The 24,873-nt window shown below is 32.5% G+C and overlaps 1 protein-coding gene across 3 annotated transcripts in view; it reads left to right on the top strand.

The window, feature by feature from the left end:
* Window positions 1–24,612, top strand: part of LOC138696524 (phospholipid-transporting ATPase VD) — a 346,689-nt gene extending 322,077 nt beyond the window's left edge. Inside the window, exons 18-21 of one of the 3 annotated variants that reach the window (XM_069821610.1) lie at window positions 431–535; window positions 625–812; window positions 2,944–3,029; window positions 21,043–24,612. In XM_069821610.1, coding sequence (XP_069677711.1) covers window positions 431–535; window positions 625–812; window positions 2,944–3,029; window positions 21,043–21,071 — 408 coding nt within the window. In that variant the 3' untranslated portion in view covers window positions 21,072–24,612. Of the gene's footprint in view, window positions 1–430; window positions 536–624; window positions 813–2,943; window positions 3,085–6,396; window positions 6,446–21,042 lie in introns of those variants that run through there. The other 2 variants (XM_069821608.1, XM_069821609.1) reach the window with 2 other exon arrangements.
* The last annotated feature ends 261 nt before the right edge of the window (window positions 24,613–24,873 follow it).

Raw genomic sequence — 24,873 nt, 5'->3', positions numbered from 1 at the left:
CAGGAAATATGGACAGTATTTAAGTTTCTTTGCTTTACAACGTTGTTCTTCTGGACTGACATACAGTGTTTTTCTACTGTAAATGTTCGAAAAGTTGTGTTATTTGGAAGATGAATGCAATACATATATATGGACCTCACACTGTCATATTTTGTAATATTTAACAGTGTTAGTATGGAATAAACATATTTTGAATTTCCTGACAAACTGTAAAAACTAACCTACGTTATTCTAGGCAGCCATTCAATTATGCAACATAGTTAAGGATTTAAAGCTTTAGAAATGTTCTCATTTCAAGCATATAATGATGGTAATGAAGCTTTTTGATCTTAGTTATTACTCCTTTGGACTGCATGATGAACAACGAATATTTAGTACCGTACTTAATTTAAATTCTTTTTCTGTTGTGCAATTAAATTTCCTTTTCCAGGCATACCATGACACAGATGTGGGTATCTGGGAGTTCGGGACCACAATAACTACCTCATGTATGTTTGTGATGCTGTTCCATGTTGCCATTGAAATGAGATCATGGGTAAGAAATAAGAAAAAAAAAATCCATTTTACTAAATTACCACAACCATTAGTACCTGAATGAAATTTGTTTTGTTTCGTTTGTTTCAGACAATAATACACATTCTCTCCATTTTCGTGTCCATTGGCGCTTTCTATGCCTTCTCTTTTGTGTACAACTCGATATGTGTGCAGTGTTTAAGCTTACCGAGCAATTACTGGGTTATGCAGCAGGCAGCGAGTTCTGCTACATACTGGTTGGTTGTTTTCCTCTCTGTTGTGATGGCTCTCATCCCAAGGTCAGTGCCTACTATCTTACGTAGTACACAGGTACATTGCTTTTTCCTAACAAGTTGTGTAACTTCTAGAGTGTAAAATAATCGACAACAGTGTATGTTTTAATGAATTTATCAAAATTAACTGGTTATATTCATCTAAAATGAAGTGAAGTCCATTTTGAGAAGGATGATCAACAAGCCAATAACGTTAACAATGAAAAGAAGTCTATTTACAATTCATGTATTCCTCACTTCAGTGAGAGATACGAAATGAATGGGAAGTGAAAGGACTTCTTTTTTGCACTAGGGGAACTTCATTTAAGTTAACCAAACCCATTCTCCATTCTCTTAAATTTTCTAATGAGGACATTAACAAAATTTGTCTAATGGTATTGAGAGATTCATTATCCATTTTTCAAAATCACTTGTATAACACTACGTAATTTTTTTTACTTCATTTCATTACTCTTCATTGTACTTTCATCTCATGTTTCTCCGAAATCAAATTGTACTTTATTTTTAAATTTATCATTGTTCCGTATTCTCTCCGCAAATCATATTGTATTTTATTTTTAATTTAACCTCTGCTTTGTATTCTGGATCCTAGTGGTCAGCCGTAGATATCGGCCAGATGTCCCAAGTGGTGGAATTTGTTGTCAGTGTGGAAGCATGAATGAATGGACGAATGGTGGATAAATACATAACTAACAAATGAATGAATGGATGGCTAGATGATTCACAAACAAATGGGTAGCAAATGAACTGACATATTATGGTGGAGAAACGAGAGTGAGTGAATTAATTAATTATGAATGAACGGGGATAAATTATTAAACCAACAAATAATGGATGAATAAATAAATTAGTTGATAGATGGAGGAGGGTAAGTGTATATTGATTGATTGATCGATCGATCGATCATCAATGAAGGTATGATGAACGAGAGTGAATGAATGAATTAAGGAAAGTGAATAGAAAACTAAAATGTGCGCGATTCTTATGTCCTCTACTAATACTGATCTCATTGTCAGATTCGGTTTTCCATTGAAAAAACTTCAGGTTTTTGATGGAAGAAATACTGAAAAGAGGATGTAACATATTAGAATACCAAAAGGTATGAATGTCTATTGCTAAGAAAGTATGCTTAGTCCATAAAACCATCTTTTCTAATCACAAGCCCATCCATCCCATTGATTATAGTGTAGCCATCTTATAGAATCAGGATTCGAATCGGTAACTCATTGAAGTTTGAATTCCTGTACTTAAGATTAAGACTTGTCCGCCATAAGAAATGAATTTTAATTTGTAATTAAGAGAAAAAAATTGTGTTTTTGAAAGAACAATAAGATTCATGCTTCATATGTTAATATAATAATTAAAACTTCTTAAATCAACAACTTTTATATTTTATTTCATGTTAACTTATGATACCATAGTACTTTATCTTACAATTAGTGACTAGATTTATATATTAGATTTATGTATTATAAAGGCCCTATTTCCATGTAAAATAAAAACGCTGTGAGTTTATGCATCAATTTGTTATGTATTACAGATTTCAGTTATATATATTCTCGTGAACTGAATTTAAAAATGTATATTTTAATTCTCCCTCAGAAATACATACCATATTTTCTCGAATACCCCACACCCTCTAATAAGACGCGCTCCCCACTTCTGAAAGCCCCCCTCTCCCATCCCGAAAAAAAATGTCTTTGATAATTTTAAGTTTTTCGCTGCAAGTAAAGGATCACAATCTCGTACCTTTAGTGGTACTCATTTTCAGAATTGAAAATATAAGACGCACAAACTATACATTTACCACAAATGAACTTGATTTTGACACATGTACTGCTAATCCAAACACCATTTAACAATGTTAACAATTTAAATATCTGCGTGGGAAGATCATGGCATGTGCTACCACCATGTGCAGGAGGAAAATCAGGCAATATTGTAAGCTTCATTTTAAATAAGCCGTGCACCCTTATTTTTTACGTGGATATTTCGGAAAAAAGTGCGTGGTGTATTCGAGAAAATACGGTATATCTCAGTAATTTTGAAATGTTCAAATCTCACATATACGAAATAAAATTCTTTGATTTTCATTTTGTCTAAGAGATATAACTTATAAGGATCAACAACTGTGCAGGTTTCTGTGGCGGAGTGTAGAGACGTGTCTTTTCCCTCGTGATGTGACACGGGCCATCTTGGACAAAAGAAGAGCCACTCGTCGAGGTGAGGACTTCCTAGTCTCATGGTCGCGCTCTACTTCCACTTCATCCATATTCAGGTGCGTATGAGCACACATACACACACACTCCTGCTTTTAGTTGCTTGGCCTATAGCAAATAGTTTTCCGAGCATCATTTGGAGGTTCATATCCTAGTATTTGGTCAAGAATGAAATCATTTTTACATTCAAATAATTTACCTAAATTTTTATTGCTACTTTCGTTTTCCTCATCATTTCTCTTTCCATTTGCTTTCATCTTCGTTGTCATAATTTTTATCACCAAAACCACCACCATTACTGCTACCACCTCTATCAACAACATCAACTTCAACATGATCACCATCACCATCACCATCATTATCATTATCATTATCATCATCATCATCATCATCATCTGTATCACTGTTACCACAATCCGCACCAGTGTCACATCATCTGTATAGAGAAAATGAAGACAAATGCATTCAAGTTTGCGGACTGCAGCGAACGTTGTACAAAAATACGCAATCTTAGAATGGTTTCCTATATCATAGCTGTCTTTTATGAAATCTAACATATGTACACCTCATCATATCCTTTTATCACGATGTATAATTTTGTTTATCTGCTGTAAAGGCTTTTATTTCTCTATTATACATAGAAAGTACGATTTTATAACTCTATGGATTAACTTAGAATATAATAGATTTGCCTGAAATATCTTCTATAATAAATATTTCTGGAAAAATTATTGATAAGCTCATGATTCAGAGTACTCAAAATCAATAATTTTGTTTGCTGTTTGAATGAATGCTGAGATACCCAGTTGGTCGCAGGTTCAGTCTCAAGCAGAAGTGATGGAATTTTGTCTTCACCATAACCTCAAAAATTACTACAAAGAATGCTCAACATCCTGCAATCTGCCAGCTATAATTCAGAACTGATTGCGCACTTGCTTCTAGGATAGTAGTTGCAGAAATACAGTCTTATTTCTTTACATCTCCTATGCTGTCATGGCTTGATGGACATAGAAAGATTGAATGGAACAGTAGATATCTACTGACTACAACAGCTGGTTTCTAATGTCACGTATTGTTCATTTCATATTGATCATCTCAGCAGATTCGTATCTTCTACAACGTCAGGTCGAAACTCTTCTTGAAATGTGTATAGTGGTAAATAATGTAAAGAAAAAATGACTTACAAAAATGTAGCAGTCATTACAAATAATTGTAAGACACAAAAAATAAGTTTGAATTATAGCGTAAAATTATTCATTGCATTAGTATTTAAGTACCAGTAACATTTTTATTAGTAATGCTAATCCAGTGTGATAAAGGAGATCGTAGACGAAATGTTCATGTTTGGTCTACAATTCTAGATGATTAGAAGCCTAGATCAAATATATAACAGATAGCTCGTCCCTATGTTAAAATCGGTAGCACTTTGAAGAGAACAACCGCCAGGATTGCCACCCATCTTCCGTAAACGAACATGAGATGGCAGTACAGTCGCTAATCCAATTCAAATGGGAGTTATGACGTGACTCCTTATGTAACAAACAGCAGCATAGTAAACCTGACAAAAGTTGTTACCGTCAAAGCCTATTAAGGCCGAGCTATCTGAGTATATATGATCTAGGCTAGAAGGTAAAGGACCATTGAGAACCATATCAAGCATGTGTGTTCCAACAGTTTGACAGGAAGCTATCCAGGCACAACTTTAACACTACACTGGAAGCTTAAGTTCGTATTAGGTTCTATTTTTTTAACTTTTCTTTGCATCATCTTCTCATAGATGGTAGGTGACTTTTCAAGGAGGGTTTCTACTGTATATTACGTGAAGTGATATCCTTATATTATACCTGTTTTTTCTAAAGTTGAGACATGACATTAGTGCTGCAATCGAAAAAACAACTGAATATTACATAGCACGGGAGAACTGTTGCTATGGTAAAAATGGCTGAGTTTCCAATGTTACAATTCCCACGTGGTGAGTGCTCAATAGCTATCTTGGCGTTATTTGTTGTGCACACAGTGTCAGGTGTTAATACGTTTCATGTTTCATTCTCTGTTGATTTTTTGTATCGTTTCATATCTTCGTGTTAATATTGTCAATGTATGTTTTAACATCAGCTGGTAGCTCGTATCAGCTGATTGCTTAGTCGTCCATATCATGGATAAATATATATATATTTATCCATGTCCATATTGACAATATAGAACTGTAGTTCCAAGCTCGGCTACTTAACTGTCATGTCTCATCTTTCGAAAAAAACAGGTATAGATATCTACTATTCTATTCAATTTTTATCTGGTATTTCGAATAATAAGAAATTTATACAATTTTCATTCAAGGTATGCCCCAAAAATTATGTTCCCTATACTAGACAAATATTTCTTTAAAAAATACAGCAAACAATGGCGCAACCATTGTTTAATTAGTTAGATATTATCTTTTCGCTGAAGAGACTGCGTGTTAATGAAATAGCTGCGGAGTACATTTTCTCCGAGTGCAGTACCTACTTTGTTTTCTCTGCCATTCCCTTTCTATTGTTGTTCCATTAACACTTTGTCATCATCACATCAACCCTGTAATTCAAAACGTCCATTAAATTACTATCATTATAAACTTGACATACCCTAATAACTCATGTAAAGAAAAACAAGTTAAGGCTTTAGGTCTATATGCTTTATTTTGGAACCAATAACTAACTTAGTTTAGTGTGGTTATCTATTTTCAGAAATCAAATTTAAATTTAGTAATGTATAAAACTGAATAAAAATTCACTTACATACCCCTTTACATACATCCTTTCACAGAAATTTAAATTGAAGTTTAAACGAAATAGTTAATATTTCACATTTATTATTTTGATTTGTATATATTATTGTTAGCTGTGTCTTCACTGAAAAGCTTTAAAAATTTGTATATAAAAATGTTGGTACTTCACATACATATCAAATTATCCTTTAGTCATAATACAAATGACTGTCTAGTTTAATTATTGCGGAAATATATAAATTTAACACAAAGGGAAATGAATTGAGATTAGCTATGTAAAAAATGTTTAAAAAATATTTAATTTTTGGAAAATGAAGTGCATTTAAATGCATATAAAAGGTAACTATGAACTTATAATATCAGTACTGAATTATTTCATATGGCTTTCTTGGATATCATCTCCCTTTGATTATGTGTAGAAATTTTGAGACTGAGAAAAGATTTGTTCTGATATTAGAGTAAGACTGACTTGTCCAATTTGGAAAAGACTAAATTTAACTAAAGCTTTTCCTAAATTCTACCATTTTGTTTCATTATTGAAGTCTGAATATAAATACAATATGATTGAGTTCAATCCAAAAATACTTCTATTTGAAGTATTTTACAGGAAATGCACAGGAGATAAACTAATGGACATATAAAAGCTTCTTCTGGTAAGTATACTCCAATGAATCGTGCAAAATAGAGTAATGATACTTATCTACAGATTTTCTTTTTATGCTTTTATTGCGCAAAATTAACTTGGTTCATGCATTAGAGAAGAAATACATTGGTTTCTCAAAGGAAATTTTCATCTTCATTTTAACATTGCTTTCTATGAAGCATGGTTATACGAAAAGACTGAGATTTGCATCTTGAAAGTATATTTTATTCACCTTTTCGAAGGAAGAAACTTTAGCTTGAATTGCAATATTACTTTTGAAGGTTGCTTTCTGCATTGCTTGCATATCGAATAGTTACCGTAACCTTACAGTAAAACCAAGCTCGGCCAACTATTTGCTTTGCTTTAATATAAACAAGGGCCCAGATTAATGGGATAGAAAGATAAACGAGCATAAGTGAATAATATTTTTTTTTTTTTTTTTTGCTGAGGGTTTACACGACAGTCTTTCATTAAATTTGATTAAACCCTTGCTGGATTATGCGAATTAAGTAAATTTAATATGCTTGGTTATCTAATTCTGTACTCATTAATCTGCTTTTATTGTTTGATCCTTTTTCCTTACTTACAACCCAAGTACGCTTTCCTCATAAACTTCGCATGCAAGAGTGCAAACAATATTCAAATTTTTAAACCTGTCAGAATGACAGTTTGTATTTTGCTTTCGAGACATATTATGAAATCTCATTTATTTCTAGTAAGTACAGTATAGTTTGTGTAGATTGAAAATCTCCCCAAAAAATTAAAACTTTTATATTTGTCATATTATTTTTTTAGGCATAGTGCTTGTAGCATAGATAAATCACTTCTAGTGTATTTAGAGTGAGTCTCTGAAGTTGCGCAGATACTAATAAACGTGCTCTGCCTTAGCCGAGGTGGGTACTTTCCCTGATTAAATTGGTCCCACAACTACAACAAGAAAAAAACAGACTTACCTTATTGATTGATTTATCTATTGACCTATTTGCATATACACCTGTTTATCTATTTATTTCGCCATCATACATAGACTGGAGAAACCAATTTACTCTTGAGGATGAATCATGTTCACTTAAGTTATGAGTATTCGTATGCATGTAAGTTATGTTTCTTCGTTGTTCTTATTGCTGACAGTTTGGATAGTCTAGTTTCCTGAGCTAGGCATTTTAAAGATATCTGCGGACATTGTTTGAACTTGGCACCTTCTTCTTCTTCTTCTTCTTCTTCTTCTTCTTCTTCTTCTTCTTCTTCTTCTTCTTCTTCTTCTTCTCAAGGCACTACAGCTTCAAAATTGAATGTCTTGGTCTTCTGAACAATATTTTTCCAGGAACTTCTATTCTGTACGACCATCATCCAATCCGTAATTCTTAGCTTCCTCAAATCATTCACAAGATCATCTTCCCAGCGGATTTTCGGTTTACCCGCTGCTCTATTTCCCAGGGGTTTCCATTTATATATACCTTTCACTAGCCTCTGGTCTTCCAATATTTTAACATGGACAAACCAACTTAACCTCATAGCCCTGATGAAATTTATTATATTTTTATTGTGTATTAAATCATTTAGTTCTTTGTTAGTTTTTATTCTCCAGTTGCCATTTCTATCCTTGGATGAACTTGGCACCTATTTCATCCAATTTCTTATCAGTGAAAGTACAAGACCTACTAGATTGTCTTTTATTCAGAATGGAGCCTTTTTCTTCAGACTTTTCCACTAATCTATGGATTGTGGATCTGTTAGGAACGTTTTTACCTGGGAACTCACGTCATAACAAAAGATGATATTGTCGAATAGAACAGCACCATCTGTAATATTTCTTCAGAAGAAATACTCTTTGCTGTAAACTGTACATATTCACACAGTACGACAGTATAACTGTGACTGAATAACAGCTTGTGTAACTGGCCGACTGCCCAATCTCCCTTACTCTCACCTGGCAGTGATAGTGAATGTATCACCCCGACTTCAGTGCAGGCTACAAGTGATACATGACTTCAGAGATTCCCTGTATAAAGTTGAGTAGTCATTCTTAGTTGGTCATAGTATGTTAGCTTCTTAGATTTTGCACAACGGTAGTGCAATTGAGTACAGATTTATTGGAACTCATTCTGCTATATGTAATTAATTGAAATTCACTATATTCACGGTTACTCTAACATTGCTTAAAAAAGCTACGTTAAAAAAATGATCAGAGAATAGTTATGTAATTATGGTAAATAGCTGTTCATTTCAAAGAAATAATTTTTAAATCCACAAGAAAGCAAATTATTTTGTTATGTTCAAATTACATGAATTTATTAGACTCTTAGCTCAGGATTGAGTGTTAATGAAGCTTTTATTGCTCGAGTTCTTAACTTTGAATGTGAATTTGTTCACTTGTGAGCAGAATAACATTAATATAAATAAGAAAAGGAGAAATTCATTTTTGAGAGAAGCTATGTTCACAACGTCCTGCTATTCAAGTAATATCATCTAACTTAAGTTGAACTATGTACACAGCTAGATATTCATAATACTCATGAAATTTTCCACGGTCTTAAATTGCTTTCTCTTTGACACTGTGATAATTTTTCTATGTTTTAAGGAACATTCTCTCTCTCGCCGGCACTATCTTCCTTGTTCTTGTAAAATGCATTAATTCCACGTAATACATGGAATGTTTGTGACATGGTTTTAAATGAAGATTTGAAGAAACTAATACAGATGGTTTTTTCCGTTTATTTTTCTTGTTCATATTTTATCGGATTGTTTTAAGATAAGTAAATGTCATTGTTGCCCTATAATAACAAAGAGTTGGGCTATTTTAATAAGAAAGAATATAAAGTAGTATAATTATGTCATCGTAACAAAATAACTCTTAAAGTTGAGATTTCATAATATTAAAAACCATATGAAAGTTACAAATGTCTTAATTTCTATATGAACAACTGTTTCAATAATTATTCAGTGGTGTAGTGTTAGTATTTAATAATAATAATAATAATAATAATAATAATAATAATAATAATAATAATAATAATAATAATCATCATCATCATCATCATCATCATTTCAGGAATAGGCTAAATAGTCTGTTTGGCATCAGTCCATTTTCTGTCAAGTCTACCAATATTCCTTCTTCCTCTTGGTTTAGCATTTCACAATAAAGTTATATTTTACATATAAAAAATATATAAAGTAGTACTTATGGCTTTTAAGGAACCCACAGGTTCATTGCCGCCCTCACATAGGCCGCCATCAGTCCCTATCCTGAGCAAGATTAATCCAGTCTCTACCATCATCTCCCACCTCCCTCAAGTCCATTTTAATATTATCCTCCCATCTACATCTCGACCTCCCCAAAGATCTTAGTCCCTCCGGCCTCCCAACTAACACTATATGCATTTCTGGATTCGTCCATACATGCTACATGCCCTGCCCATCTCAAACATCTGGATTCAATGTTCCTAATTATGTCAGGTGAAGAATAAAATGCATGCAGTTCTGCATTATGTAACTTTCTCCATTCTCCTATAACTTCATCTCTCTTACCCCCAAATATTTAAGTATCTTATTCTCAAAGTGAGAGTCCAAGTTTCACAACTATATAGAAGAACCAATAACATAATTCTAACTTTCAGCTTTTTAAGAGCAGACTGGATGATAAAAGCTTCTCAACTGAATAATAACACGCATTTCCCACATTTATTCTGCGTTTAATTTGCTCCCGAATATCATTTATATTTGTTACTGTTGCTCAGGATACTTGAATTTTTCCACTTCTTCAAAGTATAAATTTCCAATGTTTATATTTCCATTTCATACAATATTCTGGTCACAAGACATAATCATATACTTTATCTTTTCGGGATTTACTTCCAAACCTATCTGTTTACTTGCTTCAAGTAAAATTCCCATGTTTTCCCTAATAGCCTGTGGATTTTCTCCTGACATCGTCACATCATCTGCATAAACGAGGAGCTGATGTAGCCCGTTCAATTCCAAACCCTCTCTGTTATCCTGGACTTTTCTAATGGCATATTCTAGAGCAAAGTTAAAAAGTAAAGGTAATAGTACATCTCCTTGCATTAGCCCCGCAGTGAATTCGAAAAGCATTCACTGAGACACATTTTAATTAATCGGACTAGTTTCTTAGGAATACCAAATTCAATAAGAATATTATATAAAACTTCTCTCTTAACAGAGTCATATGCCTTTTTTAAGTCTATGAATAACTGATGTACTGTACTATACTCTCATTTTTTCTCCAATATCTGTCGAATACAAAAAATCTGATCAATAGTCAATCTATTACGCCGAAAACCATGCTGATGATCCCCAATAATTTCATCTACATATGGAGTTAATCTTCTCAAAAGAATATTGGACAAAATTTTGTACGATGTCAATAAAAGTGATATTCCTCGAAAGTTACTATAGTTAGTCTTGTTTCTCTTTTTAAAAGTAGGTACAATTGTGGACTCCTTCCATTGTTTTGGTACAATTTCCTTTTCCCAAATAGCAAGTACAAGCTTATAAATTTTGCTAGATAATGCACTTCCACCCTCTTGTATTAATTCTGCAGGAATTTGATCAATACCTGGAGACTTGTAATTTTTCAGTTTCCTATAGCAATTTCGACTTCAGAAAGTGTGGGTTCGGATATAAATGGTTCAGCAGTTTGTATTTGAATTTTGTCCATATCATTTCTATTTGGCCTATGTACATTTAGTAATTGCCCAAAATAGTTTTTCCATCTGTTCAGGATTGAATGAGAATCTGCAAGCAAGTCACCATTCTCATCCTTGACCACATGTACCCTTACCTAATATCCATTCTTAAATTCCTTTATGCCCTTATATAAATCTCTAAAGACATAAAGTAGTAGTAACAAAAAATATTCCTTTTGCTTGTTATGTTATAAGATAAGACAAATGGAGTAAATTACTGCTTTTATCAAATTAACTCAATGAGCATAACAGATTCCTTGCAAGTCATTACATTGATTTCTTATAAAATATTAGAAGAATAATTTAGAATAAGTCAGGGACACAATAATGAACGGACTTAAAATCTATTGTTGATTACAATTTATATATTGAGAATATATTTGATAATTGAAGATTAAAAAAAAAATCGTATCAAGCTGATATCGTATGATTATTTCTATTTCTATAATAATAAATGGACCTGTAATTTGTCATCCATTTCAATTTGTAGATTTGAAATGTAAGTAAAAATTTAAGTTTTTTAAAAGCAAATATTTATTACCAAGCTGATATGCCAGAATTGTTTATTTCGATTTCAATCAGTCATAAATGAAATATAAATGCATTCATATTTCATTCACTGCAGAATATAAATAGAAAAGAAATGACATTATGTGTAATGTGTCATTCAGAGTGTATTCTAAATTAGAACGATTACTGTAAGATAAATTCAAATTAATTACATTATAAGTAATATGTTTGTTATAAATATGTAACGTTTGTTATAAATATGTAACGTTATTACATCGAGCTATGTCACAGTTTCGTAGCATATGCATGAAATATCCATTCTATTGCTTGTGCTGTAAGGGCATTATCATTGCCACTGCCATAATCTTTTAAATTTTTGTATACAGTTTTTCTTTGCTTCGAGGATCATTCGAATTCTTTCTTTATGAACTGAGTGTGAAGAAATATGAGTAGTATGAGGATTTTGAAACCATTGTAAAAGCATTGTATATTTATCAAATTAATAAATTCATTTACTGTGTCATAGTGAATTCAGAGACTTCGAATAAGAACAAAACAAGACCAAAATAATCAGTGAATGTTTAAAAATGAATAATGAACAATAATTTTATTTTGAATTTTATTTTTTAACTGTCTTCAATTTCGATTGATTATACTGGTTAGAAAAGATTTTGATAATTTTCATAGTACAACATTTTAAGAGTGGAGCATGCTCTTAGGGGTAGCATTGAAATGTTTAATTATTATATTAAACTAATTTTCTCGTGGCCGAGTGGTTAACCTCTGTTCTTTCCACTGTGGTGACCCGGGTTCAATCCCTGTCTGGGTTATGAAGGAGTTTGTGGTTGACAAAGTAGACGTGAGAGATTTTTCTTGGGTTTCTCCCGTTTTCCCTTATCATTTTCATCATTATTTCATCAATACTCCACAATCACCTTCACTCTACGCCACAGTCATCCTCACTCTACGCTACAATCACCCTCACTGTGCGAGGTCCCGAGCCCGGCCTCCAGAAAAAAAAAAGCTGAAGTTATACACATTGTGTTTAATAAAGACCATTATATCAAATTTCAATCAGCTGTATGTAATATCATATGGATAATATTTGTGTTAATGTTATCCGGTACAATCTGAGTTAATTTTGTACCATAATCTCACTCTGCAGTCTTTTAATCAACTCGTCATATTGAGTGATGCTAAGAAATTTTAGAGAAAGGTTGCATCATTAAAAAATACATTGCGTAGAATTAAAATTCAGTGTAGTGTCTGTAAAAATTCGTATGTGAACTGAAATTAGAATTAGGACACGATTTATGATTGCATTTTATTGTAATGTCTAATCTAGATTATTTTCCTGTTGTATTTATTTCGAAAAGTATTAGAATTGCGTGACTTTTGTGATTATTATTGCCTTTTGTCTTCGGAATATACCAGTACATCTCTTTCGGGAAACATTATCTGAAAGAAGGAAATGAACAGAAAATGAAAACCATTTATTTAAATAATATAAAAGTATACTTTTTTATTCTTGATTTTTTTCCCTTCATCTTTTTGTTTCTGAAACTTCTCAGTTCTTATATATGGATTGCGTGTTAGATGGCATGCTATGCGAAAAAATAGCATATCGTTACCTCTTTTTGTCATTTTTGATAATAGTGTACAATATATTGCGTGCTTTATTAACAATAATACTACACCACTGAATATACATTGAAGACAAGACACTAAGATATTTATTGTTAATATAATAAACAGTATTGCAGATGTACCATATAATTGACTTGTCATCTTTCTTGAAGATATGTGGCATTCAGCATGCCTTGTGTTGTGTTTGTCTAACACAACACTTAAGACAGACCCACTGTTCACACTCCCTTAGCTTTTTATAGATTGCTAACAGTCACACCTCACTCACAATTCAAGATCACCTCGTAGCACAAGTGTGTCTTTCCATCGTGTTTCTAAGGTAAGAGCATGCATTTTTTTACTCTGCTTCTCCACAGTAAATCTTTGGATGGATGAGTCAAGCTTAAATGTAATACTGCTTTATAATGTTGTATAGTTGTTACTCAATTGAACATATATTATAGAATAGTCACAAGTGAAGCACTGTTTCTAAACACATCATAGTTTCAAGTAGTAGCTTGATGTAAGTTGTTTGGAAATTATTTTAATTTTGTTTGTTATATGTAATTTCTGTGGTTATGAATTTCTATATACGTGGTAATTGTGGTAAAAATACATTAGTGCAAGGGCGCCCACAGGATCCAATCTCAGTGGTAGCAAGATGGTTAGAAAATTAGAGGAAATGAATAGACAAGGAAAGAGAAAATTTAACATGGAAAATAGCCAGTTCTGATATCTAAATTACCTTGCACACGCATTCATAATTTAAAGCATAGTTGAATTTTTTTACCGAGGGTTTGAGAGAACACATAGTCGAGCAGGTAGAGAAAAATAAAAAAAAACGCGTAAAAAAAAATAAAAATCTCAGTGGTAGCAATTGCTACCACTGGCTACTCCCTGTGGGCGCCCTTCATTAAGGGTTTGTATTGAAGTAATATAATTTATTTGATATTATTTTTCTCTGATATTTATACGTTGAAAATCTGCATGACAAACAAATTTAGAGTAGGCCATATCATGCTTGTCAGGTCACATCATAAGGAAATGTACTCTTGAGTTAAATTAGTGTATTTGCCTTGAAAGGGATGTTTACTTATAATTGATTTTGAGGGCGGAAAGGTATTAAAATAATTATTTATGAAACAAGTGGATAATCTTGATGATTATGGCATAAGTGAATGTTTGTTGGACGAACAATAGTGCGACAATTTTCAGATTATCCACGAGTTGGATACAACACTTTATGGCATCTTAGCATGGTAAATTGTAGGAAATAAATTATGAAATAATTCAGCATTCATAGCTGACAAAGTCTTCATATGTTCGTATCGATTAGTTGCGCCTGGCATTGGCATTGAATAAAGAGAAATGGATGATCTTGCAGGTGTTACAAACTAGTTATACCTTAGGTATCAAATTTTATGTTACAAATGTTTCTTTATTTTGTTAATATAGTTTCTCCGAACCACAGAACTGTTTTATGTGATATTACAAAAGTGATACAAAATTGTTAACGATTGGAAATAAATGATACATTACCACTTCTGTTCTGCATTTCATTTCTTGCTACGTGGCACGTAGAAGCGGTAAGCAACCCTAGCGTTCCGGTATTATGTCATAGCGAATACATCATTGCTATTATTGGCATGTGTGCCATAATAAGCCGATTACACAAAATATTGGATGTACTGTAGTAACAAACCTGTTTATAATGCTAGGATGACATAAATAAAATGATTCATTCTTATTGGTTCTGTAAATGTGCTGCAATTATTATGATTTAGATCCCAGATGAAACTTAAGATATTTTTCTAATGATAACAGGAGAACCAGTCCAAGAATTCTGTTAAGAAGCTGTAATTTCTAATATTCATAACTCCTTAAATGTGCTAGGACTACTCTACTATGATAAGACTGAGCAGTTTTAGGTGTGTGTATTCAGAGATAATAATGTAAAAAAATATATAATAATAATAATAATAATAATAATAATAATAATAATAATAATAATAAAACTTAATTGTTATACATCTTGATTACACAACTTTTAACACTATATCGCTTTGGAAAATGTATTGTGTCTTTCACGTGTTAAATTTTATGTTACCTTGTTAACGTGTTTTGGCCTGCTATTGGCCATCATCAGAACTGGTTGTTGCTGGTCTTGGCGCCTTTTGTTTTGTTTCCTGTGGGGTGTGTTTGTGTAGTGTAATGTGGAGTCAAAGTGTGTGTGTTCTGAAATTGAGTTGTGTGTTGAGAATTTCAATTGGATGTGTTTTTGTGTGTTTGTATATTTCGTATTGTTTGTATCTTTGTACTTATTATCTTGTTCATATTTAAGGTAAATTATTGGTGGATCATTAGTTGAATATCTAGTGCATTAATTTTTAGTGTGAGACTAAGCTTGAAATATTTTTGTATTCAAGTGGATTTGTAATGTATAAAAACAGTACCGGTTATTGGGAAAAAGTTTTTCTTTCCTAAAATAGACAAAATTGTATAAACCAGGGGCGTATTTTGCGGGCTACCGGTGGTAGCCCAAGGAAATTACAAAAGAAAAAGTTTATAATATAACATAATGTAATAATTTTGTATTATTAGTTTTACCATAGTAATTAAAATTAAAGTAATTGTTAGATATATTTTGTGTAATAATAGGGTCAGCGGTAGCCCAAACCCTTTAACCAGTATACGCCACTGGTATAAACACAGTATAGGTACCGTAATATGTTTATGGATCTGATCATTTGTGAGTGCAATAGTGTTATTTTTTCCATGAGTGATACTCATTGGCTGGACTCAGAGAATGTTGGGGTCAGTCACAAAATATTTATAGAAGAGTTTACCAGTAGTATGGAAAAGCAGTTATTGTGACAAGTATTTTTTTTTTATCAGGGAACCTATATTTTCAGCCTCATGGTCTAGTGGTCAGAGCTTCTGGCTATAGTTCATGAGGTCCCAGGTTCGATTCCCGGTTAGAGCACAGGAATTTTTCCTTAAAGGGGATTATTCCTGTGTTCGTCCATGGTCTGGAATTTAGGTTAAGTTTAGATTTAAGACCTCTCCTGGCACCACATTATCATAATCATCCTATCACATCATCGGGGTAATGTAACTCCGCCTTCCAGGTGCCCCAACCTCAGAAGTGGGTTACAATTAAGCCATGGCCAGGAGAGAAGACCAGAAATGTCGAAAAGACAACCTGGTGGCATTGGATAAAAAAAATATTTCGTATTGTTCTAGTGTGTTTAGTTTCTGGCTTTTTGGTTGGATGTGTAGAATTTCCATGTCTGTGCTGTATGTGTGGTTAGCATTTGTGATGTGTTCTGCAACACAACACAAACGAGCTGCATTCCGAACAATGGTACACAATCAAATACATAGCACAAGAAAACGTATACAACCGCAACATAATACGAAAGATAAAACATAATCGCAAAAAACATAAGAATATAACACAAACACAAGAACACAAAAAATACATCACACAAACATACGAAAACAAAAACACACACAAGATTGCAGCCTCATTCAAGAAATTAAATTACAACATCGCATACAGAACAAATAATACTCTACAAAAACATCTCAACACACAAACAACACAAACAAACAAATACAACCACACAGGCGTATACAAACTCAAATATAACACCTGCAACAACTTCTACATAGGACAGACAGGCAGATCATTTCAAACACGCTACAAAGAACATATCACAGCAATAACAAAATTACAAAACACTTCCACATATGCAGAACACATCATAAATGCTAACCACACATACAGAGACATCAAAACAGACATGGATATTCTACACATCCAACCAAAAAGCCAGAAACTAAACACACTAGAACAATACGAAATATACAAACACATAAAAACACATCCAAATGAAATTCTCAACACACAACTCAATTTCAGAACACATACACACTCTTTGACTCCACATTACACTACACAAGAAACAAAACAAAAGGCGCCAAGACCAGCAACAACCCAGTTCTGATGATGGCCAATAGCAGGCCAAAACATGTTAACAAGGTAACATAAAATTTAACACGTGAAAGACACATAATACGTTTTCGAAAATTAATTGTTGTAAATCATACCTTCAATAAAATGTTCCTTCAATCAAAATTAAAAGTTAATGTCATGAATATGACACAATTTCATATTGTATGTTTTACATGTTTTGTATAAATTCGATTTCTTGTCATGTTACTACTGATACTCCTATTTGCAGTTCCTTTTCGGTAACTGTCATTTGCAAGGTATCCAGAATCGACGTAATTTACTGTATACCAAAATAAGAACGTAAACATATTAAGTAGGTACTAATTGTTCATAATTAGATTCTAATTGTATGACGTACTTGTCAAGCAACCAACAATGCTATGAAAGCAAACCTTTCAAAAGGATAAGTATTTTATGGGCACTAGCTCGCAAAAAAAAATGGTTTTTCTTGACTCTTAAATTATTTTTGGCGAGAAAGAAATTCTGACCACATACTATGCAATTATTGTAGCAAAATCAACTTGCTTTCTGTGCAGTTCAGTGTAACAGTATTTATTTTTCTGAATTTCCAGTCTACATGATGATTCGATCAGACTATTGGTAACAGTTTAAGGTTGTCGTTATGTATGTGTGCCTCAGAGTTACTGCTTTAAATCTGTGTTGTGTCTCTCGCAGTTGTTATTACTATTATCCCACTATCATCGAAAGGAGGAGCTGCCTCTTTCCATTGTTGATTTATAAAAATTATAGAAGGTTTAAAATGATGTACATAGCTGTTTTTATCCGTGATATGGTCATTGGCTTCAAATGTTTCTTTAAAACGCATTGTGCTCATATTGTGTTCTTCATTTATTGTGAATTTATTAGTGAAATCTTTGCCGGAACTTTAGACGATTTTTTTCGCTTGCCTATTATCTAAATTTTTTATTTGTTGGATCGAGGTTAATTTAGCGGCATAATATATAATCCCTACATCAGCATTTTGAATAAAACGGATTTTCTTGCAGTGACATTGATATATTCCAATTCCAAAGTAAGAAACACTTATCTTGTTCATCAAACTAAGTTGTACGAGTCTTTACAGAAACTAGTTTGTCCGTTTATGGGACAAGTTTTGTTTGGATTCTCAGTGTTATTTTATAGTCCATATTTACTCCCAGATATGTGAAATTCTGTGTTTTCTGTAGTTTAAATTCTCCACATTTTAGTTGAATGAGTTACCTTTCCTTCTGCATTATGAATGTCTTAAAAAGGGTTTTGTTGCGGTTTACTTCAATTTTATTGTCTTCAGCCTTCTTTAAGCTTTTCATCATTGCTGAAATTTGACTGCTGGTTGATGATACAAGATCATCGACATGCAGGAATGTCTGATAAATTGTGCAAGTATTGTCTTCCATTATGTTACTTGGTCATTGATAAGAATGAAAGTAGAGAATATTAGAACAATAAAATAATTTGGATTGTTTTCACTATGTTTCATACTATATGTTATTTAATTCCTAAACTTCAGAATTGTATCAGACTTTTGGGCAATGAAGGAAACTTTTCGAGTGTATTGTACCCACTAAAACTTAAACTGGTTAAATATCTTCTAAATATTCTTCCATTCGTTACATATCATATAGCTGATAGCTGACAGTTCACTGTTGTTGACATACGACACTAAAAAGATGAACCATAGCAATTTATTATTTTATTTCTGTGGCAGTACATGTCTGCAAATTACAGTATTATGTGCAGAGTTCATAGTTGAATCTACCGACAATAATGAAGTACTCAAATTAGAAAGTTTTTCGTAGAAGAATATTGTTAGTGATGTAATATATACACTGCAAGTACCCTGCTATTTGGGGGAGGGGGATACTGAAACAACAAAATTAAGGTCCCTCTCTGATGGGTCGGTGCATCAGCGGTACAACAAAGGTGCAACATTTGTTTGAACGATGTTGTATGTCACTGACTCCCTCACAGTACAGCATGTCTGTGGCATACATGTGTTTTTCTCTGCATCACTCCACTGCACATTTTCTAAATCCTCAGTAGTTATTGAACCTTCTAAAGTACATGTCGTCTAGTGATGAAGAAGATAGTGTGTTCTATGTGTATTTAAGGTTAGAAAGAAAAGGAAATGATACTGGGTACATCCGTACATTGAAAAGAATATCAATTGTACAGTAGGTTGTTTGTAGCAGCACGAGAATTGACACTAGATGATTGATTCATTAATATTTTATTGTATTAGTAGAGAAAATGTTACCTGATATTCCTGTTTTTTTAGCAACTTCTTCCCACGTCTTTTCTGTTATGTCCTTTCGTGAATATTCTGCCTATTTGAAATTGTAAAGACATGGATATTTCTCTTCCTCAAAAATTGAATATTTCCACTGACGTAATGGTAAAATGTTCTTTATTACAAATAGAAATATTCACAACTTCACTTGGTAAATGCTGCTTGCTGAGTGAGAAATGTGCAGCAAGGCTGCATGCTGAAAACATGTTGTATTGGTACTGCATCATGCTGACCAGTGTGAGGCTGTCAATTCAAATATATGGCTGCGACATTGACTCAGCATGCAGAGCACCTACCGAGTTGATGTTGTACCGATGCTTTACCGACCTTTCAGGGAGCAGCCTAAACAGACATGGAAAGAAAGATTGTTGATGTCAAGATGTTGCCCATTCAAAATTTTAGTAAAAATTAGTTACTATTCATCTGTTGGCAACTTGATTTACGTGTTGAGTTACCGAGATATCGAATCGTTATATAACTTAATTTATTATGGTCATGTAAATAAATAATAAAAACTATGAACAAAGAGTTGCTCTCTGATGAGTATAGGATGCGAGCTGGAGGGAATCTTCCATCCCCAGCTGGGAAAGAATAAACACTATGAGTCATGGAAAAACTTCTGCGAAAGAGAATTTCCTTCCTATTCTTCCATTAATACGATTTCTTGTCTTGTTACAATAATATTCATCTATACAGCTTTGTGACTTTATTGAAGTATTCAAGAGTACATATTTTCTATACTATTATAGCACATAGATAATAAATATGTTTACGCGATATTTATTTGCGTGAATATAATTAAGTTGGCCTGCTATCTTCCCATTCCCGTAGAAGTTTTAATTAAAACCTGCATCGTGTAGAGGTTGTTAGTCCTTTGATTTTAAATCTGTTTTGCCTGTATTCAGATTTATACTACTTATGTCTGTGCATTATTCATCATATCATGTTATTAATTGTCCTTATTTTATATTGCTGTTTTATATTTTCTTATCTTAAAATTGTATAAACTCTTAGTGACTGTTTCCATTTATCAAGAAATATTGAACATGAAATTACGTGATTCAATACTTGTTTCATTACTTCAAAAATATCTTAAATATAAAAAACAGGAACTTGCAAGTTATTTATTAAGAAATTATTTTAAACATTATTCACATTCATGTAAGCTGCAGTACGTAGTATATGTAAATATGGTTTGCCTCATATAGGCGTCTCATCAGTAAAACTTCCGGTGTACAAAGTTTGAAATCTGCTCAGTTTGTAAGAATTTCATAGTTAGAGAAAATGTATTTTTGTATTTTGTCAACTGAAATCTTAATTTTAATGGTATTGACTAGACGTAATTAGATGTGTTTAGTTGATTAAATTGTAAATATATTTTATATTAGCATAATGTTTTTATATACTTACACAGAAACTTAAATTTGGTGTCTTACTTTGCTTTAAATTTATCCTTGCAGGACCACCGATTATGGAGCCAAGGACGTGAATCCAAATAATTTGACAGTTGTGGGGTAGTCAGTTCAGCAAGAAATAAATAAGTTTAAGCAACTACCCATTTTTTGGCTGTGAGTTACTAAAGGGACCAATAGAAACATGTGTTGGCAGTCTTGTTCAATGAAGGAATATCCGTGCTTTAAGTAAAGTGATGTTCACTTGTTCATGTACAGTGTTTGCATCAGAGTTAGCAAGGAGGTTGTGGTGGAATCATTTCTCCCAGTCCTTACATCTAGTACGAAAAGTTCCTGAATGTCGGTTTCGTTTATCATTAAAGCGATTCTGCATCAACAAATATGTATAGAGAAAAGTATCTGTAATTTATAGTAAAACAATGAAACTTGCCAACTAATTTATTTTTTGTTATCTGTGCTATGTGCGAGGTAGGGTAACATTATGGTCACATTTGATAATGTTTGGCAAGTTAGATTCTTTCACCATTGTAATTTTCTTGTGTTTATTTGGTATTTGCAGTTTTTAATCTAGTATTGTCATGAGGTACTAGATTTTGAATTGTGTGAGAGATATGTTATATATATGTAACGTTGTTGAATACAAAATGTCTTCATATTGACACCAATGTTAAAAGGGCATTCTTATTATATAGAAAAGTAATGCTAGCACTATAAAAAATAGTACTGCTTGCATTGCTAAAACATAAAGTGAAAAGGTCATGACGTACGTAGATAATGGTTAATCAAGGGAATGTCTTTGTCATGACCAATAATGTTGAAATGAGGATAAGTTGCCAGGGATTATTTTCTCAGTCCTAAGTGAAGTACCTTTCCGAAAAGAAAAAAATAGGAACTTGTATACTTTATTATTATTATTATTATTATTATTATTATTATTATTATTATTATTATTATTATTATTATTATTATTATCATTGTCATGTTTGTATAAGTTGCTATTGTGAGTGAGTGAATGTTATGTGTTATGTATAACAAGGAGCAACTTGCCTCATTATTTTAAACGAAAATTATGTGAGCAGCATTTAAAAATCACATAACACTATATATTTGAAAGATTTTAATTTCAGTTTGCCAGATCTCTTTATTCTGTTGAAAACATAATATGTGAACCTTTTCAAATACTTGTAACTCTCATCGACAGCTCCATGACTGATCTGTAAACTGTGGCCTGAGAGGGAATTTTTTAAACACAACGTTGATTCACTGTGATACGAAGTCAGTCTGCAGTATTCATATATTTCTTGTTGTGTCTTGAAAGACATATTAATGATCCAGTGTACTTAAGAAAATTATTATGGCCTTATCTGCAATCTCTCAACCTTAAGACTTTTGGAAGTTTACAAGTAAAGTTTTGATTGGATGATATTTTAACTACACTATATATGGAACAGTTACTAGGGGCCAATTGTAATCTGGTACAAGGACTGATAAGAGATTTCTATAAGCACCCCATTTATAATAATTTAGAACAATTTCTATTGTTTCTTTCGAGTTGTCTTAATTTTTTTGTTATGTTTTCTTGTTTTAATGTAGGCAGGAGAGAAACGCTATTAAAGGTTTTATATATAATATTTCTGTTAAAAAAAAGGAGAACTTTATGTACATTTTTATAGAAGGCATTGAAAGTTCTTTATGGGGTATTTTATAACTGTAGAAGTGAATATGAGGTTCCTGTACTACTGAAGATAGTATATTTTAAATTACATTTTTTCATAAATTTTGAAGGAGATTTTCTTATCTTTCTGTAGATACAAATGAAAATATGATATGTATATGCTTTGTATCATTATTTATTATAATGTTGTTTAGCTACATTTCTAATTCAAAAACCAACTTTTAGTAGTGCAGGAACTATGTGTACATTTGTTGCAAAAGAATTTATTTTTATGTATTTCTCAGAAGTATAAATCCGGACTACTCACAAAGAACGTTCCATGCAGCATCTTTTCTTGAGTTTCGGTAAATTAAGAATTTGAAGTTAAGTTTTCAGTAAAAATTATCTTTCTTGGGCTTTCGTTTGTACAGCATAATTTATTACTAAAGGCACTTTCGATCCATGAATCTTTTAATTTTTTTTTTTTGGTGTATTTTATGAAAATATTTCAATTTTTCGACATAATTGCAACAGGCAATCTTTTACATGAATATAATGCACTTCTTATAACTAGTTGTGAAATTGAACTGAAACAGTGTCTGTGAATAGAGATAATTATTTATACGTGATTGTGAACCTGTACAGCACCACACATACTATCTGCAGAACATGCAACTGAAATTTACTTAAGCAAGGTCTGTTAGGAAAATGCTTGATTAGTTAGAAGTAATGTTTCTGCAATTAAACCTTCAGTATTAATTCTTGAAATTCACGCTGTGAATCATTCTTGCCAGCTCTAATAGTCATAGTAGATGATAGCCAATACGAGAAATTATGAGAGTAAATTAATTTAAGAATCTATTACAGTGGAATTTCATCTTAATGAATGCCGAAGTAACGAAATATTGAAGTCAGAGATAAATATTTTCTGGCTTCTGCCAGGATATTAAATATAATTAGATCTTTTTTAAATTGAATTTCGTTACATTGACTCTTTATTGTATCTTACTACAGATGAAACACATTGGGTGATTGTTACGAACTTAGAAGTAAAATAAATATTTTAATTGTCAATAGTGTATCTGTATGTGGAAAGAAATGTGCAATTTGCTGGAGCCTTTACGATAATTAAGAATCGAGTTGGAATCTTAGGGTATAAAGATACACTCATTTGTTTCACAACAACCAAATACATTATGAAGCAACATAAATGACAAGAGACTAAACTTTAGTGATAGTATCTGCATTTTACGAACTAGGTTACGTTTTGATAATGACATTTTATAGATAGGCCTATTTGCTATTGGATATTATAAATGGGGTTGTTTATATATCTCACAGAGGCTCAATTGTTCATAGCAAATATGTCTCCAGTCTGGAGTGAACAGTACAATAAGGTGCAGTGCTGATCAGATGTGTTGTTCAGGTTGTTTGTGCTGCTCCAGTTGACATTGTGACATTTCCTGTAATGTTTACTTTACAGAAGTACCCTATGATAACACAAAGCAATTTGGGAACTTTTAAATGGATCACGTTCATAGGTATAAGCCAATGTTTAATTGAAATCTTGTAAAAAAAATTAGAAAACTACAATCAAAATGTGATTTCTTAAAAAAATTAGTAATATTCCTTCATTCTCTGATAATCTTGACAGAATTACTTATGCCATATTATCCTATATGATCTCAGAAAATGTGAAGACAATAGGACAAGATTTTTTTTTTTAATCCATTATTCCATGTTTTGAATCGTGATGGCCTTCAGTACCATATCAGGATATGAAGACATTGATGATGATGTAAAGGGATGAAGGCACGTGTGAAATAAGGGAAAATATAGTGGAGAGGATGCAATCCTTATTTTTATATTCTGTAGAAAACTTGTGGACAAGTGCTTAAAGTGTAGTCTCTCCGAAATAAAACACATTCAATGACTAATTGAAGATGGATATAATTGTTTGCTTACATTGTGGTTCGTTTATTTCTTCCTATTCAATTTTCTGTCCAATCCATGCTTTTCCCTTTGCATTATCAATCCTACCTAAGTCCACCGCTGTGGAGTAATGGTTAGCATGTCTGACCATGAAACTAGCAGGCCTGGTTTCAGATACTGGTTGGGACAAGTTACCTATAGTCCCGACGCTGTTATTTCCGGCGTGACTCCGCCTCTTTGCTTACGTCTTAGAAAGTGAAGGCTCTATAAAGTCTAGATAGGTAGTATCATTC

The sequence above is a fragment of the Periplaneta americana genome, chromosome 3 (assembly GCF_040183065.1).
Source record: "Periplaneta americana isolate PAMFEO1 chromosome 3, P.americana_PAMFEO1_priV1, whole genome shotgun sequence".
Lineage (NCBI taxonomy): Eukaryota > Metazoa > Arthropoda > Insecta > Blattodea > Blattidae > Periplaneta > Periplaneta americana.
The sequence above is the reverse complement of the archived record's forward strand: the minus strand, read 5'-3'. Positions and strand labels throughout refer to the sequence as shown.